Source organism: Thermobia domestica, chromosome 17 (assembly GCF_964235325.1).
Source record: "Thermobia domestica chromosome 17, izTheDome1.hap1.1, whole genome shotgun sequence".
Taxonomy (NCBI): domain Eukaryota; kingdom Metazoa; phylum Arthropoda; class Insecta; order Zygentoma; family Lepismatidae; genus Thermobia; species Thermobia domestica.
In genome coordinates, this window is record NC_137470.1 from 86,867,239 (window position 1) to 86,887,211 (window position 19,973).

The 19,973-nt window shown below is 36.7% G+C and overlaps 1 protein-coding gene across 3 annotated transcripts in view; it reads left to right on the forward strand.

The window, feature by feature from the left end:
- The window catches only part of LOC145673807 (tyrosine-protein phosphatase non-receptor type 2-like), a 281,317-nt gene that overhangs the window by 204,173 nt on the left and 57,171 nt on the right, over positions 1–19,973 (forward strand). For all 3 annotated transcript variants that reach the window (XR_014128818.1, XM_081743573.1, XM_081743574.1), the window contains exon 5: positions 9,029–9,254. Coding sequence is in view for 2 of the 3 variants with exons in the window: in XM_081743573.1 (XP_081599699.1) it covers positions 9,029–9,254 (226 nt within the window). In the remaining variant the exon portion in view is untranslated. The remainder of the gene's footprint in view (positions 1–9,028; positions 9,255–19,973) is intronic.

Sequence of the window (19,973 nt, forward strand, 5' to 3'; positions counted from 1 at the left end):
TGACGCCAAACATCAAATAGTTCTGCCTTCAAATCAACACTTAACAAAACTTATAGTTGAAGCAGAACACTTAAGATTACTTCATGCTGCACCCCAATTATTAATATCATCACTACGCCAGAAATATTGGATCATCAGGTGCAAACAGGTAGTAAAACAAGTGATCCATCATTGCTTCACATGTTTCAAGTTAAAGGCCAGTGGTTAAAAACAACTTATGGGACAGTTGCCAGCAGCTCGTGTGCAGCAAGCCAGACCATTCCTAAACGTAGGCGTGGACTATGCTGGAGCGTTTTACATAAAATCAGGAGCAGTTAGAAATAGATCTGTACGTAAGGCATATGTTGCGTTATTCGTTTGTTTATCCACCAAGGCAATACATCTGGAATTGGTAACAGATCTTAGTGCGCAGTCATTCATAGCAGCTTTACGCAGATTCATAGCCAGACGAGGAAGATGTCTCAATATATACAGCGACAATGGCACAAATTTCGTTGGAGCCAACAACGAATTGAAAGAATTGTATCAGCTGTTTCATCAGATCCTTTTAGTTCTCAAGTTCATGATTTTACATCGACCGAAGGAATTCAGTGGCACTTCATACCACCAAATTCGCCGCATTTTGGAGGACTATGGGAAGCCGGTATAAAATCAATGAAATACCATCTAGTTCGTATTACAAAAGGTGCAGTGTTAACATATGAAGAATTTGCAACATTACTCACACAGATTGAGGCCTGTCTCAACTCTCGACCACTTACAGTGCTATCAAGTGAGCCTAACGACATCAGTGTTCTCACCCCTGGACATTTTTTAATTGGAGAAGCACTTACAGCTTTACCAGAGCCTAACCTCACCGATCTACCACACAACCGCTTATCTCGTTGGCAGAAGATACAACAACTAAAACAACACATTTGGAAGAGATGGTCCCGAGATTATTTACATGGTCTTCAACAACGCTCTAAGACAACTTCACCGCAACACAATCTCAAGGTTGGAGATGTAGTTTTGCTGATTGAAGACAACGTTCCTGCATTGCAGTGGAAATTGGGCATCATGGAAAAGTGTTCCCAAGAAAGGATTTCTTAGTTCGTGTAGTGACGGTTCGTACTACAACTGGAACATATAAACGTTCCATCAAGAAACTAGTTGCATTACCATATAACAAGGATTAGAATTGAGATTTGAGTAATAAAAAATAAGTACAGTTGTAATATTGCTTCAAGTTTTGTGTTTGTTTCGTTTTTTATATCTATCATTTAGTTTTATTTGGTCAGACCTTAGCTGACCAACAGGGGGGAGTATGTTTGGGATTATTTGTGTGTTTAACAGTGTGTGTGCCTTTAGCTGGCAACAGTGTTCAAGTTGCTTAACGCTTTTCTATTGTTTGAGGAACAGAGTGTGAGTGTAGAGGCAGCAAGAACATGCACTTTGGTGGACCATAACCATGGTCGAAGATCATACAACACAGCACAAACAATAAGCCATCGTATCAAAATCATTTACAACTAAAGACCTTGTGAATATGTTTATTCTCGTGTATTATTTTTGTTTTGCTAACTAAAGTTGTAATCATTAAATACAGTGAATTTATATTTGGTTGCATTCATGTGGTATACACAAGTGTGGTCTGTGCTTGTTCTGTTCAGCCGTGTTTATTATACCTAGGTACTATAATTCAGCTCATGGACGTAAAAGTCTTATACTACACACATTAGTGCATTACGAGTAACAGAGAAAATATGTAAAACTGCTACACCATATGTGATACTAATACTACAACTACTGCTACTACTACTATTACTATTACGATTACGAATGCTAGTGCTAATTCCACTATTGCTGCCACTGCTACTACTATTACTACTACTACTACTACTGCTGCTACTACTCATTACTATACTAATACGACAGCGAATACCACTACTGCTACTACTAGTAATACGTAAACAAAGCAATGAAAATGAAATCTTTGAGTTTAACGTCCCACAGTTATGTTCGCTAGGCTAAAGGAGAAATGGTGAATGAATAAAGTGGGAGGAAACGGGAGAACGCCGAGAACCCTCCTCCTACACGGTGTTTGTCCACCACAAAGTTCACTTGGCGAGAGCTGGGATCGAACCAGGAATCCCATGCACCAGAGGTGAACGCACAACTACTGAGCCACCGTTCCAGGAACACCTAATCGACCCTGGCGTCTTGGTGATTTATTTGATCATTTTTATTTTGTTATATTTGTAGTATCATACTATAAACAATACAGAAACATGTAACACCATTTGGTATTTCCCTTGCTAATTGAACATTACTACAAATTGCGCAGATCTTATAAGCACGCCAGTTCACGGTTTTGGCCTCCGTGGTCTAATGGTAGCGTACCAAATTCTACTTAGTATGTCAAGTACTTGATTTTATCATACGTTCTTTAGGTAACTACGGCTCATGGCGTATGGATGACGATGGAATGAATTGTTGGAATGAAAACAGTGGGAGGAAGCGGGACCACCCCGGAAACTCCCACGTACACGGTGTTTGTCCACCACAAAGCTCACATAGCACGAGCAGGGATTGATCCGACGACCTCTAGCACCAGATGTGAGTGCTTTTCCTAATGAGCCACCGTTGTCCCTCGTAGATCAAGCATCGCTTCACATTCCATGCAGACCGGCCATAATAACTAGCATTTCTCCGTTTTTCTCTGTACTTAGGAGGTAAATTCCGTACCACCAGACATGTCAACTCTGACGCGAAATCGTAGCAGTTATAGTAGTATTAGATGTGGTCGTAGTAGTAATAATGGAAGAAGTAGTAGTAGTAGAAGTAGTAATAGTAGTAGTATTATAGTACTTTGCAGTCGTGAATAAAGAATCAGTTTCCCAAATACATTACGATTAGCATAGGCTAACATTAGTTTCCGATCCGTCTTTCAGTGTGTCCGGGCCGAGGTGCCCGGCCCGTGCAGGGCTCTTATTTAAACTCTCCATTAAACTGAGTGAATGCATTTTCTGGAAATTAACACTTCTAGAAGGAAAATAGGGAGGGAATTTACGTAATACTCATATTCCCATGTTTTATACTCATTAAATCGTACTCGAATTGTGCGAAGAAAAGGTTGCACAATTCATTCTGCAAGTATATAAGATGGCGCTAAATTCGTTGTACAAAAGCAGTGGAGTGATTCCTGAGAGCAAAACAAACAAAAAGTTCCAATAAACAGAATGCAAAAAGCTCGTCACTTACATGTTACAAGCTGCCGGAAGCGTGGGAAAACAAACTTTAGAGCTAAATATTGCAGAAACTACTGAACGTATACATGATGCGGCATGATATCAAACGATCCTAACCTGCTCTATCTAAATTTGTAGTTTTCAGATTTGTGCAATGGCGGCGCAAGGTATTCCCCAAAGGACGTTAGCGATTCCCGGAGATTTTATGACTTAAATTGAGTGGACAAGAGCTTGTAAAGGACGTCTCATTGCCTAGAAATTATACTACGTGACAGGTCAATACTCATACACGCAGATAAAAGATGGCAGATGTAATATTCACTGTGCGTGGTTGCATACCACCTCAAAAAGTACTAGTAAAGACGTTGTACAAGAATTCACTGAAAATGTCACGTCATTATAATGTAAAAATACGTACAACACAAGCCGATAGGTAACAGAAAATAAAGAAATTCCGATTGCTGATCTGCTCATATTGATGACATCCAAATGCTTTTAATGACAATTTGTTATTACTGCTCCTGTCGTTTCGTTTATTTGTGTTTCGTAATGTACATACTCGTCTGTCATTGTTTCCAGTATCTTTGCAAGAAACAACAGAACTACGGCAACTTGATATTTGTTTGGTTCTTTTGCTATCCATTTTAATTTGTCTGTTGTTGAATGGTAATGACATCATAAATTTGTCTGTTGATGTTCCTTAACTGATGGTGTCTAAATTTGAAAGTAAACGCGAACTTGAGTTTCACCATTGAGCCCGTGAGGATCCACCAAGTGGATTTTGTGGTGGACAAACACAGTGTGCGTGAGATTATTATTATTAAAACAGTAGCCTAATGATAAACATGGAGTTGTTTGGTGACTACCTCAGGCCCGCAGCCGAATGTGATAAATGCGATCGGAGTTTCATCTGATTGACTTCCCCCACGCACCAGAGGTAAACGCTCTATCACTTAGCCACCGTGCCCGTATATAGAATAGAGTTTTATTTGAAACCAACATCAAGATGAAAATTACTTTCAGTGGAACGTTCCACGATTATGTCCCCGAGAAAAACCACGAACACGATGTTGTCCACCACAAACTTAATTCAACTCTAGGTGAGGGCTCTACCACTGAGCCACCGTACCCGCATATGGAATAGTTTTATTTCAAACCAGCATCAAGATGAAAATATCTTTCAGTTGAACATCCCACGAGTATGTCCCCGAGAAAAACTGTGAAACGATTCTGAAGGGAAATCAATAATATAAGAACCTATTTGGCTAAAAAGGAGACTCGAAATAACATCACTTTCATCATTCAATTGTATCATGCAACAGACAAACTTATCTTAATGAGTATCATCAGCATTTCTGTTCATATAATAAAATAAATGAAATCTTTAAAGACTTACGATCAACGATAAGCTTTCAGCTTAATAAGATCTATCGTTTGATATTATCAATGCTAAAACACACGCACATCTCCATTCATATTATAGTAATGATTTTTTTTTAATTAGCATACGATAAGTGATGCGTCTTTTTCGCTTAGCGACTAGCCATCTCTCTCCTCACATCCACACATCTTAGCGTCATTATAACACTTTCCACATGGTATCTAAGAACAAGATGCATTAGTAATGAAATATGAAACGTCAGAGGCAGACACTCACTAATGTTGTTACTGTATTCCTTGAACTACACAACGTTCGTATGTATGCGTGTGACTTTTCTTAACGTTGGGGCCCGCGGGGCTCAGTGGTAGAACGTTCACCTCTGGTGCTTGGGGTCCCGGGTTCGATCCCAGTCCCCGCCAAGTGAACTTTGTGGTGGACAAACACCGTGTGCATAGGTTTTCTCGGGGTTCTCTCGTTTCATCCCACTTTCTTCATTCCACCATTTCATTCATTACTCATCATCACCGTCTCCTTTAGCCTAACCGGCATAACCGTGGGACGTAAAACTCAAAGATTTCGTTTTTTTTTCTTAACGTTAAATTCAATGTCATTCATTCTTTGAATACAATAAGGAGAAGTGAGCTTTTTTTCATGAACAAACATACATTCATTATTTTTGATTCATGTCTGGATTGGCCCCTTGTTCGATTCCAGTTTACATATTATGATATATGATTTAACTTAAGCTTTCAACGTTTCAGGCTTAATCATGGAACGTAAAATTTAAAACAATATGAATTGTTTTCAACACTATGAATATACTTATCTATTTTAATACACAGACGCAGAAACAAATCCTCTTCTATTGATTACAGACGTAGTCATACGAACCAACCCAAACATACTTCATCAACTAACAGCCAAGATTAATCTCATACATTCCTTTATTCTTATACAAGATTCAATCTCTCTCTCTCACCCCCCCCCCCTATATATATATATATATATATATATATATATATATATATATATATATATATATATATATAAATCACGTGAGCCAATACCTTCGAAAAACACACGTGACTTTGACAAAAAAAAAATGTCATAACATTCAGGGGACTTGATTCGATTAAATTTCACATATTACGCTAGGGAATATATCAAATAATCATTTTCGCATGAAACAAAACCAAGGCTAAATTTGATGGAGTCTGATACATACGTAACCTGACACGGTACTTCCGAAAAAAAAATATAGGTATATCCAATTTTCCTATGGGGAACCTCGTTCGATGAACATCTCATCCTCAGCTCATAATCATGTCTTCACTGACATCTTATATTATAGTACCTAGTACGCGGGACCCAAGGCCAAATTTCGATGGTGTCTGAACCTCAACATAAGCATACAATGCTATACCACATTGCAGCTAAACAATCAGCACCCAGGGAAACCAGTTATCATGGGAACTTCCGGACTTCAACGGTCGCAGGCGTCTACCAGTGTGCCCTCACTATATACCACTTAACAACTAACTGGTTTAACGGGGCTCTCAAGGGCAAATCATCTCAAAGTAGGAGATTCTACTCTATTACCTTTTAAATTCCCTCTTAATGGCTCACCTAGTGAAAAACACTAATATATACCTTTCTGGTACACACAAGAAACGTTTTATCGGAAACGTTCCATGTTAAACTATGTTGTAACAATATAGCATCATACATAGTCTACGTAAAATTAAGAAGCAAGAGAACGAGATGTTATTGCATCCTATAACTTACGTAAGGTTTTATCGTTCTTCTTTCCGATTTATATACGTGACAAAACTGGTGGTTTACAATTATTTCCGTTTATGTGCCGTCCAAATGCAAAAGACCATATCTACTAAAAATCTGGTCGTGGGAAAATCGCAATTTTCTCCTCAGCTAAAAGCTGCAAACTTAAGGTATGGCTTATACTGTATCTATGATACCATCGACAATATTATTGATGTGGCTTTCTGCCCCATGACAATGGTTCACGTGCTGCTGATATTTCAATTTCGACCAATTCTGTAGATGAAATCTTCTGCTTTTGGGCAGCAGTTTTAACATTGTTTATTTCTTTGGTAACTAATGTCACATGTTCTCTCTCCGTGGGCAAGTGAGTAACACAAATGATCATGAGTTCGATTCCAATGACCTCGGATACTAACTCGAATAGTGATCGGTACTCACTTTAAACAGTAACTCTGGTCTCACATAGGCTTAACGCTGAAAAAAAAAAAACGTTAAACTGACAAAAAAACGACCAACCAATTAATGTCAAAATGTTATGCTTTGTAGGGTATATGTGTTGGTTGTTCGTTTGAAGTTAAACGTTCCTTTCGACAACAAGGCTGTATGAGAGGAGAGCTCAGCATGGAATGCGAACCACATGAAGCCCCACTTGGGGTCGAACTTAAGTCTCCTTTGCTAAAGACATGTGCGTTGGCCATATGACAGTGAGGAAGCTCTTCAGGGTAGCTATATGGGAAAACCAAAAAAGAACACCATAATAGTCAATATAATATCATGGTATAGAACATCCGTTCCCTAGCAAGCGAAACTAGAGCGTGCGACTTCGCCAGCCAGGGTCTCTGACAACTCGACCAGACACGCTACTGCTTCTGAGACTTGAGAAAGTAGTTCACAATGTAGTGGCCCACTCGGCCAGGATAATCGCTGTAGCTATCTATTGGAAAAGACAGAATTCAAAAATTCCGTACATTTTTGAGATATGGGCTATAGATAGCCATCATTAAAATTACTGTTATCCGTTAATATGTTAACGGATTGCTTCATTAACGAGCTCGACCGAGATAGTTGCTCTAGCTATCTATTGCAAAAAGACAAATTCAAGGATTCACTTCTTGTAAGGAATATGGGCTATAGATAGTCGTTGTTACAGTTGTCTTTATACGTTAACATTAACGGATTGACTCCATTAATGAACTTGATGGAGGTAATGGCCATAGCTACCGGTTGCAAAAAGCAATTCAAAACTTCACTTACATGTATAAGATATGGGCTATAGATGGCCACCGTTAAACTCGACGAAGTCGGTCGAGATAATCGCTTTATCTGGTGCAAAAAACCGAATTAAAAAAATTGTTTTGAGTAATGGAATATGGGCTATAAATAGCTATCGTTAAAATCCCTGCGTATTGTAGGTCTCACTGGGTAATCCTAATAAGTGAAATGACTGCACCTTCACGTAGCGTAATTACTGTATTATGTGTAAATACACGGTAATTACTAGCAAAAATGACCAAAAGAAAACACCGTTAAATAGATCTTGTACCGCTAAATTACTATTCTTCGTTTAGTATGCAAGATTATATATAGTTTTTCGTATCAAAAACAGGATGTACATTATACACATATACTCATTATACATGCATAAATACGGTATGTTAGTTCACCCCAAAGCAAGTTAGAATTGAATTTCATCATTTACAAAGATTTATTGAGTAATTGTATCGCCAGTGAAGTTCCAGAGTAGAATCTTCAAAAACTCCAAAGTTCATGGAAAAGAAATGTGATGTATTTTAGTGTATATTGGATATAATAATTTGCACTTTATGGGACTACTTTGAGTGTATGATGCCCAGTATTGGCATTTCCGTTACGTTCGGCAGATCATATACCTGATGACTAGAGCCATAATTCAAAATTAGTGTGTTCATTGAACCACGTAAGAAGGTTGCATAAATATTTAACAGGTTTTAGTCAACTTATTTTTAGAGAAATTTTCCATTACAAGTTACACTATTGTAATTTGAGATATACATATCATCCTTCGTGACTTTACAACAAAGAAAGGTATCATGACAGTAAATTGTAACGAGCTTTTCTGACTTCTTCATAAAATCTTAAAGGTAGTAGTTCTGGCTATTCTTATGACCAGGAAGAAAAAAGGTAATATGAAATGTGTATTGAAATTTTACTGTTTCACTTGTCTACTTGTGATACATTGTAGCACTTGTTTGGTAAAATCATATTTGTGTTTATTTATTTCAGTGGGCATTCAATATTACGAAATGAACGAAGTTTTGGATATTCACGGATCTGTTGTTTTCTTTGGAATGACTGCAAAAAATAGTTAGGAGAAATGACTTTTTTCCTTCAAAAATAAGGTGGTAACTGCATTACAATAATACAAATCAAAAAGACGTTCATATACGAAATTATACTAAATTTCCTTTTTACATAGAAGGGTAATGGCCAGTTTGAGCTCATAGGGGCCCGCTTGAAAAACCCCTCGTGAAACATGTCTAAATTAAAAAAGAGTTTCAAATTGTAAAATTATTTGCTTCGCATTGCTATTCATATTGATGCATGTTGTTTGACTTATATATAACATTCATGTACATGCATTGACTTTCGTTCACAGACTGACCGAACTGGAATCAGGCGATTCCAGAGAAATTCTCCACTTCCATTATACTACGTGGCCTGATTTCGGTGTTCCTCAGAGTCCAACAGCATTCCTGAATTTTCTGATGGTGGTGAGACAAAGTGGGGCTTTGGATCAAAATGTGGGACCTCCCGTCGTCCACTGTTCTGCAGGGATTGGGCGCTCAGGAACATTTTGCCTGGTAGATTCCTGCTTAGTATTGGTAAGAAAGATTTTTGTTTCTTAAATTTGGAACAACTATAGAAGTGAAGAGTCTTGTAGTAGCGGAAAAATGCTATGTTAGGGTTTCAACGAATGTTTCACCTCTTTCAAGACATTTTGTATGTGTATGTTAATCTGTTCATGTGTAGGTTTAGAATTCATACCATTCAATGAATCGGGGCTACACTCTTGAAGTTAAATGTTTTTAAAATGTTCTTTAGAAAGGGTGGGGTCTTATTTTCCTAACATACTTCTCCGAAAACAGGTAATTATTGATGACTTAAGACCGTAAATCGAAAGCTAATTTTCTTGGAGACTCGGGGTGGCGATAAACTTGGAGAACCGGGAAAGATCGGGGTATTCTGTTAAAGAGTCAGGGAATTTTGATTTGCTAAGAATGAGATTTTAAAATCATTTAAAGTGAAAATTTTAAGACTGTTTCAGACGTGGTTGAGTGTGTAACCAAACTTCGGCTCTCATATATTTTTGTCTTTGGGGGTACGAGACACTTCAGTTAACATTTATTTTCTATCATAATTTTTCTCCGTTGTATAAAAACTGAACCACAAGAAAGTTAAAAATAATTATTTTTCGTTTTTATAAACTGCACAATCTTTCCTTTACAATCGTTGCACATTTTTGCAGAATGAGACGCCAGTTAAAATAAGAAATCAATTACTCTTTCATGTTGCGAAGTGTATGGTGGGAATCGATAGATATCCAACCCTTCTTCAAATTTGTCAGATACTTTTTCTTTTTGAACTGTTTTCTTCCGTTTTAAAGACGCAGGACTACAGTTATTTTGTTCAATTTTAAAATACAGTTTTTTTTTTTTTTTTTGAAACTTTCGTTTTAAAACATGAGAATACGCTGTTCCAAGTATCTCAGGAAAGGACTATAATTTCATGTTGCCAGGACTGTAATTTAAGTTAAGGCAACTCTCCTATACGAGGTGTGGCAATTAAATAACGAGACTGCCCACCTCCTGTTGCGCAGGATATGGGGAGGGGGGAGGTAGCTAATGATGTGTTGTTGATCTTGAACCTTCATTAACAGCCACTGTTTCATGATTGTGACAGCTTTTCTTTTTCTTTGCAGGCTTGTATGAATAGGACTGTTCTGTAGTAGTGCCGGAATCATGGTGAACAGTAAAGTTGAATAGCGCATTAACATCAAATTTCTGGTGAAATTAAAACACCGACGGAATGTTGTGCATTGTTAAAAGAGGTGTATGGTAATAATGCTATGTCACGTGCGCGAGTTTTCGCATGGCACAAACGATTTTGAGAAGGTAGGGAGGAGGTTGAAGATGATGAACGACCCGGCCTCCCTTTGAGTTAAAAAACGAACGAAAATTTTCAAAAATTAATGAACTTGTGTAGAAAGATAGACGTCTGGTCATTTGGATGATCGCAGACATAACAAAGAGACAGTAAGACAAATTTTGCATGACAATTTAAACATGACAAAAGTTTGTGCAAAAATTGTCCCGAAAAACATCTCTCAGGAACAAATAGACATTCGAAAGACCATTTGCTGTGACGTCATGGAACGACTCAAAGCAGAACCAGACTTGCTAACACGTGTCATCACATGTGATGAAACATGGATTTTCCAGTATGACCCCGAGACAAAGCGTCAATCCATGCACTGGAAGACTCCCACATCGCAAAGAATGAAAAAAGCACGAATGAGCAAGTCGAAAGTGAGGGCAATGCTTATCGTTTTTTTCGATATCAGGGGTATCATCATGACTGAATGGGTGCCTCAGGATCAAACGGTGAATCAGACCTACTACAAAGAAGTCCTAATCAGGCTGAGGGAAAGAATAAGGAAGAAGAGACCGGATTTGTTGAAGAACGATGCTTGGATCCTCCACCAAGACAATGGGCCTGCCCATAATGCCCTTTCTCTGAAGCAGTTTTTAGCAGCCAAGCGCATTCCTGTGCTTGACCATCCTCCGTATTCCCCAGATCTGGCTCCCTCTGACTTCTATCTATTCCCAAAAGTGAAAAGTTCATTGAAGGGAACACATTTTCAGTCTGTGGAAGAGGTGAACCGAAAAACTTCAGAGTTGTTGAACAGGGTGACATCTGATGACCTACAGCATTGCTTTGGACAATGGAAGGCGCGTATGCAGCTGTGTATCGATAGGGGAGGGGAGTATATTGAAGGGGATAACAGTCAATTGTAACTTTCTTTGCAATACATCACATTTATGACACTAGTCTCGTTATTTAATTGCCACACCTCTTATTAACGTATAGAAACACTTGTCTGCTTTTTATTGATGTTTCATGTATCTTGTGGCAATCCTTAGAACAATCTGTTATATTTCCTTTTTCACAAGGCAAACACAACCAACGCAGAAAATGTCTCAGTTCTTGACAATGATGATTTGTACTCGAAAGTAACAACGTCACTCGCACTCATGCATTTAAAATCTTTTGTATTACAATAACGCATAGCAAAGGAATAGTATAGTTTGCGTCAAGTATTCGTTTTATATCACGAAAAGCATGAATTAAATGTAGAATGAATTAAAGAATTTCAGTAGTATTTTCTATAGACATTTTACTTAGTGGTAAAATTACGCACAATGGTTAATACTGCATTGTAATCGTTGCATGACGCAACTGACGGTAATAACAGGAGTTGCTACCGCTATTTTCTGTATTGTCCACTTCAGCTATTTCTACAAGAAGATATTAACATCCACTTTTCCCCAAGTGCTTATAGTATTATATGTTAATACAGTGTGAAATATGAGATAGTTGAATACCAAACAGACAAAATAATCAAGTGTTTTATTTAATCAGTTCATATATCGCATACAGTACCGGATCTAGAAATTTCGGCCCATCCGCAAAAAAATTTGAAAGGGCCCCCTATATATTCAATACTTTTCATAATTAGTACATTTTAATGAAATATTCCTAGTGTTCTATTTGCTATGGAATAGAGATTCAAATAGTTGCGTTTTACAAGAAATCCTTTCTCCTTGACTTCATCTCCACAAACCCCCGTGTAAGATCTCTTTTTACAATGGTTGATTACCAACATTCCCGAGAAGTTCATTCTTTCCTGTGTCATTGAACACCTTAAATAGCTCTTGATCCTCTTTAGGACTGAGAATGACCTGTCAGCGGAAGCCACAGTCACGGGTAAAGCCTGGAATAAAGCAAGTGTATTGGAAACTTCACCACAAATTCCAGAACAGTGTTAATCTTTAAAATATGGTTTTCAAGTCCAGTGCGAAGAGGAATTAATTCCAATGGTAGCGACGGGTCAATGTCTTACTGGTAGACCAATGTCTTACTGTCTTCGTAGTTTTTCAGCCTTAACTAAAATTCCTTCATCTGAAAGTTTCACAAGTACTTTCGGTAATATGATTGAAGATTCATCAAGAATTGTCTATAACGATGTAAAACGGTTCTCTATTTCATTGTACGCGACATCTAGAAGTCTATTGTAAACATTAACCCTGAAGCAAGCCTGTGTGTCCGAAAACCGATGATGATCTACCAGTTCATCGAAGTGTTTTTTCGCTTCGGGTTGCGTTTTTTCTAGGAACACAGGGTTGACTTCATTTTGCAGCCACAGCTGTGCCTCTTATTTTATTTAATGGTACTCTCTCATTTTCTTAAATTCCTCTCAGGTCTCTTCAAGAGTGCGTAAAGCTTTCTCAGGTCAATTTGTTTACTTTGGAGAAGTTGCGATGCGATGTTCAGTTGTAAAAATATTTTTGACAGTACTATAGTCAAAAACACAGTCGAAGGAATCCATGACTTTCGCCAATTGCTCTGCTTCTCATACCTCGTTAGCTTTCTTACTTATCAGTGAAAGTTTTCAGAGAGTTTTAATTACATCATCATACCTCCAATTGATAGCTATAATGGACTGATACCGTGAGGGCCCATCTAATTGGATTGAGCTTTTTCAAAGTGACATCTGATTCTCATGTCAATGATGATAGAATATCCCAACTATTTATACTTTGCCCACAAATATATACAAATCCTGGAGCGTTGTGAAGTAACTGACAACTTCTTTCACACCTTTAACGGCATCATTAATGACAAGGCTTAGGTTATGTACCGCACAGTGAATACATATAGCTTATTCCTCAATTTCTTGAAATAACACACATCACAGCAGCGCCATCATACCCCTGTTCTCAGCATTTTTTCGCAGACGATCCCAATTTCTCCAAATGACTTTTAACACAAGAGTTGCAAGTCCGGATGCAGTTGGATTTCTTACAAGTAAAAATCCTAAAAACACTTCAGCAGTGTTTCAACTCTTGCAAGAGACACAATGTGTCGATAAGCTTATTTCTAAATCCCTCGAAAGTAAGAGACATCTCGTGCGTCATTGTCAGTCCTGGTAGCTCATTACCTGGTTCAGGTAATTAAACTATTGTGACAATATCATTCTTTTTCAAGTGTTTTAAAAATTAGTATTTACTGGCAAGATGCAGGGGGACCTTTAAAAGTCTTTGGGTCCGGGCATCCGTGCACCGCGGGGTCTTGTGGTTTATAGATCCGGCACTGATCGCTTACATACTGAGAAATAATTTGTTCATGTGTTTATTGGTTATTTTCCATTATGAAACTAAATACAATGTACTCAGGTAATGTTTTGTTTTCTTCTTGAATGTTGATGCTTAACGTTTCTGACGTACATGGATTACTCCATGGAGAGAATTTGTTTTGTCTCTTCATATTTTAATACTTACGAAAAGATTTATTTGGATATGTCATAAACCTGAAAGATTTCGGTTCCGAACTACTCAGGGTATGTTCTATTTGTGTGTTTTGTAAATAGCAAAGGCCGCAAACAGATAATGTCAGGACCCAGATTTTAAATAATTTATGTTGCTTTAAATCCATTCAGTATTCACATAAATTTTGTTTTAGTGATCTTTATTTTAATTACGCATCAATAATACTTGTTGTTGTTTTAGAAACAGGCAGAAACACAGGTAGGGATGTAACTACATTCCTTTCAGAGGGTTACAAGTACTTGCTTTTTAATTGGCAACTTCAAACTTAAAAACTTATCGGTGTTTTCCACTAATGATGCGTAACAAACTTATGTTCTAGAATGTTGCACATTTTTGCTTTCACTTGTTCAGTGGAGTATCATATTTGGTGAATCATCCACAAAAACAGCAGTTCGATCAACGATCCAATGGGAAATTCATTTTCGACACACGCATAATTTCAACAGTTTTTCGTTACCACTAATTTCGATTTAATCGGAGTTTCCTGTCCTGCATTAAGAGAGGGTAGCTTATTACACAAATAAGATGATTTTGGAATACGGTTAATAGTATGTGAGCATCTGTGTATTCATTGTAATGTATTTGAGTTCGAAGAGAGATTTATTTCGGAAATACTTACGAGTTCAGGAAAGTAATCAGTAATGTTACACATAAGCATATGCATTGTCAATACTCAGTGGTTAGCCGACTTTCTTGATCTCTTGATCTTTAATTATGGATTACGTCTATAGATACCAAAGTGTACTTTCTACTTTGTGCTTGTAATGGATATTTACTGTTATAAGTTTGTAGGTACATATTTGGTAATTTTCCATCAATAATTGTACATTTGTAATGGTTTAAATATAATTTTGCATCTCTAAATTTAAAAAGATATTGTTTATTTTTATTTCAAAATTATTCTGCAGGTATTTGCGAACAATATTTATGGCACATGAGCTCAAATAAAGTCATGAGTTCAATATGGTACATGGGTCTTATTTATGAGGAATGACTCTTTAGTCATTCTTTGAGCCAAATTTTTGTTAAATATGTATGTGAAATGTACAGTCTTATAAAATATTTTTTTTTCAGACAAGACATGCAATAATAATAATAATAATAATAATAATAATAATAATAATAATAATAATAATAATAATTGGAATACATCTTTTGAGAGGGGTACAAAAACTTCTGAGGATTGGAGGGTGTGCTCCCATGGTGACAACCCTGCTAGCAGCCCTTTCCAAAAATGCGTAATAAACACTGGATTTCTTTGTTTAGCAATTCACAATTAAATGCAAGAAAAGAAAGAGACAGAATTTGCGATTCAAATTGTAAAATAATATTCATTTGTTTGCAGTATATTGTGGAAGTAACGAAGTTTCATAGTGTGCAATGCCTCTTTTAATGTTGACATCTTGATACCTTCACTGTAGGTAAAAGAAACTGTGACTGGAATTTATTTGTTTGACTTCTGTTATGTAGCGAAGGTAAGGCTCTGCAGCCTTGCTACTGCTCTGTATCTTGTTTTTCGCCGATATCTTTAGATTTTGGAACTAGAGAAGCAAAAATGTTCCTTCTTGCTGACCAGTTTATCACGTATTACATTGAAGGAAGGAAATTAATCGAAGCGATCAATCATACATCATATAATGGGTATGAAATATTGTGTATGTTGATACTAGCTTAAACACAAATTAGTAGTTAGTAGAAAGTTCGTTTCTGGAGCCGAAGTTCTTGTTTAAACCGTGGGTGTGCAATATGAGTTTTATGATAATAAACACCGTTGGAAGGTTTTCTCAGGGTAATTCCGTTTCTTTCTCTATTCACATTCGCTTCGTTCTTATATAATTAACTCAGTAATTACTATCTCGTTTGTGGGACGTTAAACTAATGTTTTAATGTGAGGTATAAATGTTAAGCAATTAGTTTTCATCAGTCAATAACCTTATCGTGCCTTCTGGAATTGTGAAACTACGAATTTTCAACGACTAATTTCTTTTTCGTGTGCAAATAATGTTCTGAGACACGATTTTATTTTATTTTTTCAGGAATAAGCTATTCTCTGTTCACTTTTTGGTATGGAAAATTAGTTTACTTTCGTGATAGTACTCGTTTCCTAAAAAGACACTATGGTCCATCATCAATCAAACCCAGTTTATAGGAAATCAGAGTGAGAATAATTATTTTCAAAATGCCGCGCGAGGTGGTAAAAGACTTTCTGGAGACAGTATAGAAATATTTATTAGAACTCAAAGAACTGAAAAAATTGTTGGAATGGCAAAGGTAATAATTATTTAAAGAACCGAGGGAATTGTGGCCAGAATATAAGTGGAGTAGGAGACGATACAAGAATGGACAAAATTATAGGAAGTCGTGGGAAAATATAATTACCCTCAGGAACAACCACCAATGTAGTTCTACCAAACGCAACCACGGAAATTGCATAGTACGCTGAATTCTAATGCAGCTCCATGCTCTATAAATTTGTATAAATTATTCAAATTGTCAGGGAAATCACAAAATTTTAAACTAGAGCAAACTGTAAGTGACAGAGGCTCATTTACAGGTGTTAGAAACGGTGAACAAAGGCAATTTATAGCTACAATACAATGCAAGAGGGAGAGAGTATTATTACCAATTGACATAAAAAATAAGAAAGTACGAGAAATTGTAGATTCCTTCTTTCAGTAATGGATAATTAATAAGAATTCAGTACCTCCTAGTGCTAAAATGAGAAAAGAAGACACTAGAATAAAAGGAATAATGCAGAATACTATTTCAGTAGATAAAATAGTACGTTGTACTTTTCTGTGTAGCCTGGAAAACCGTTCCATCATAATTTCCGAGTCACTGAAAATCTTTGACAATGGATAGGTGTGGAAAATCGTCCATGAAGTTAGTAGGATGTGATAATAATCCAGTTCCTGTGTCGGAAAAAGCAAACATGATTTTCCAATCCGACTTGTTCCAGTGTTTGTTCTGAATGAAAGGCTGTATTTTCCTCCAAGATGTAAAGTGGTATTTCCGCTAAAATTATAAACTAATGGACATGAAGTGAGTATTTGTTAGAACCCGAAAAACTTAAAGAGGAAAAGTAGAATACATTAACACTTAGGGCACTGTTGTTTAAAGGGCAAAATTTGTTAGAAATAACAAAATTCATTAGAACGTAAATTAGTTCTGAATGCGAATAGTTATAGGATATGGGAAAGATTGTTACCATAAAAGAGTGACTGATTCTTATTAGTTTAGCTACTCTATAACTTAAAGTAGCTATCAAATCACTGAACAAAGCAACGTTTATTTAAAAAAATAATAATTGTGTAACAGTTTCGCCAACTAACTGAACATATTGACTTAATCAACCCAGTCTTCAAACAGCAGCACTGTCTTCAGTCAGCAGTCAATGAGCAGTGTGTTCAATGATTTGATTTCTGCTTTAAGTTACAGGTAAAGGTAATACAGAGGATGAAATTTAAAAAGAAAGACGGGAATTTGATAAATCAAAGTGTCTTCGGAGGTAATGCAAATCCTTAGATTAGAAAGAAGGTGATAGATTTGTGTTACAAATATACCGATATATTCGTGTGGGACAAAACATCAATTGACCGCGTGGAAAATTACGAACATCACATTGAACTAAACACAACTCCATTTCATTGACCACAATATCCAATTCCTGCTGCGTGTAAGCCCTTGGTAAGAGAATAACAGATAATCGAGCCAGCGGACAGTCCCTTTAGTAGCGCAGTGCTATTTATCAAAAAACCAGACAATACGCTAAAGTGCGTATTAGATGCTAGTTTTAAATAAGCATGCGGTGTTCCGTAGGTTTCTATCCTCCGATTTCTAATATCCTGTCATATGTATTATTCGATATGTAACATAAAATCTGTATACTTGCAAATTCCTATTGCTGAAGAGTCAAAAATTGCACAGGTTTTAAGATTTCAGACCTTCGATCATACCGCATGAAAGCTCTATCGCAAGATAACCTTAGCGCCTCTGCGGTTTACACTAGGATAATGTGAGTTACATTTGCAAATGTATTTCCCAAACATTTGAACTTCCATACGGATGATGTCTTGATTTATACATATGATCAGTGCCAAATGATTGAAATTTTGGAACCTGACTTCTATAAGTTAAGAAATCTAGGAGTGAAACTGTACGTAGAGACTGCTATTTCCTTGAAAATCGGGTAATAGCCTTAGGTCATGTAATGATTCCGATGGTTGACATGACAACCATATTTGTTATTGCCAAGTCATTACGAGACTTGACCGCAGATACTATTAGTCAAGTAATATTCAAAGGAGTAATACAGGATAATTAAGTAAATCGTTTCGGATAGGTATTCCGCACAAAAGAGCAAATTGAGAGAAGAACTTGCAGATAAGTTTGGCATATATTTCAATTATGCTTACACAGAAGCCCACTTTACCGTGGGACTCACTGAACGAATGAATGACGTGGTTCAAAATTGTTTAAAATACTATTTGAAGAAGAAAAAGTATAGAATTGGGACACATTATTATCAAGCGTAGTTTCTACAACCAACTTCCACATTCACGAAGGAAAATTAAATTTTATCTAGTTCATGGATACAATCCAAGAACAAAACTGGATGCATCATCATTGAAAGGTCCTGCTTTTCCATGAACATTGGAACGTCTGTGTGAATGATTATATCAGGGAAAATTTCAAAAAATATTTTTAAAAAACCGAGAATAGTCAGGGAATTCTTTCCCATAATTTTTGTCGCCATCCTGATGCTATTCCAATAATTTTGTACTAAAACACAACATCACACTGAGCAAGGCTATGTGATAATATGTAAGAAAACACACAATCACGTAACAGTTTTGACACAGTAACTGTGGTCTTCATCAGACTTCCACTCCTTCTGGCTGTGTGGGAGTTGGTCACCTCTTATGCACTCTCCGGAGCATTGCTCAGTGTGTTGTTGTGTTTTAGTAAAAAATGGAAACAAGGCCTGATAGAATAGTTATTTTCCAATAATTTTGTGTAAGCCTTTGTAAATCAATTTGTTGTAACGCACATACAATTGACATTATCAATTTCTTTCGAAACAGTTCGAAAAGTATAGTTTATTGGTAGTAATTCTACTTCAGAGACTTCTTGCAACAGCTCTAACGGTATTGTTTCAATTTCACATTGAAATTGATTGTGACTGAATATCAATTATGATTGTGTAATACTGCATTATTCCTTTAAGTGAGTTTTACGTCCCACGGTTATGCCGGTTAAGCTAAAGGAGATTATTCCTTTAAGTTGCGACAGTTTAGGAGGGGTAGTTCACTGGTTAGGGTGAGCTGTTCGAATGATGTTCTTGAAAACTGCTCTATCAATTTTCTTCATATTTCATTAATCGATATTTCATTATTGGCCTTATACTATGACATTATCCCTTTATATTGGAAGATCCCTCGTAGCAAAATGGTATGCATTACCGCCTTTTGTGAGTGTAACATGGTGTTATTTTCGGCGAAAATTCATTTAAGCATAAGCTCTAGGTGGAAGTTTCTGAATGTCAGGCGGAAAGGAGTCTCTAAATTCTGAAGAAAAAAAAATCTCGAAGAAATTGAGAAAGGATATTTTACTAATAGGAGATTTTCTTTTTTCCCCCACAATTACGTCGCAAGTGATTGTAAGTTACATCAACAATTTCTTTATCTTTGAAAGAAGACTCAAAAGAAACAGTAGTTTGTTCTAAAAAATAATTTATTAAGGTTTTACAAAATTCTTTCAATGTCCGTCAAAGTACTCTCCATTAGATGCTACTCTACTTCTTCAGTCTTCTTTTCTACTGCTTGAAGCACCTCTGGAACTCTTCAGCTTTGATATATTCCAGTGCCCTCTGCGAAGCTCTTTTTACAGCCTGCACATCAAAACTCTTCTCTTTTAGCTTTTTTCATTCTCGGG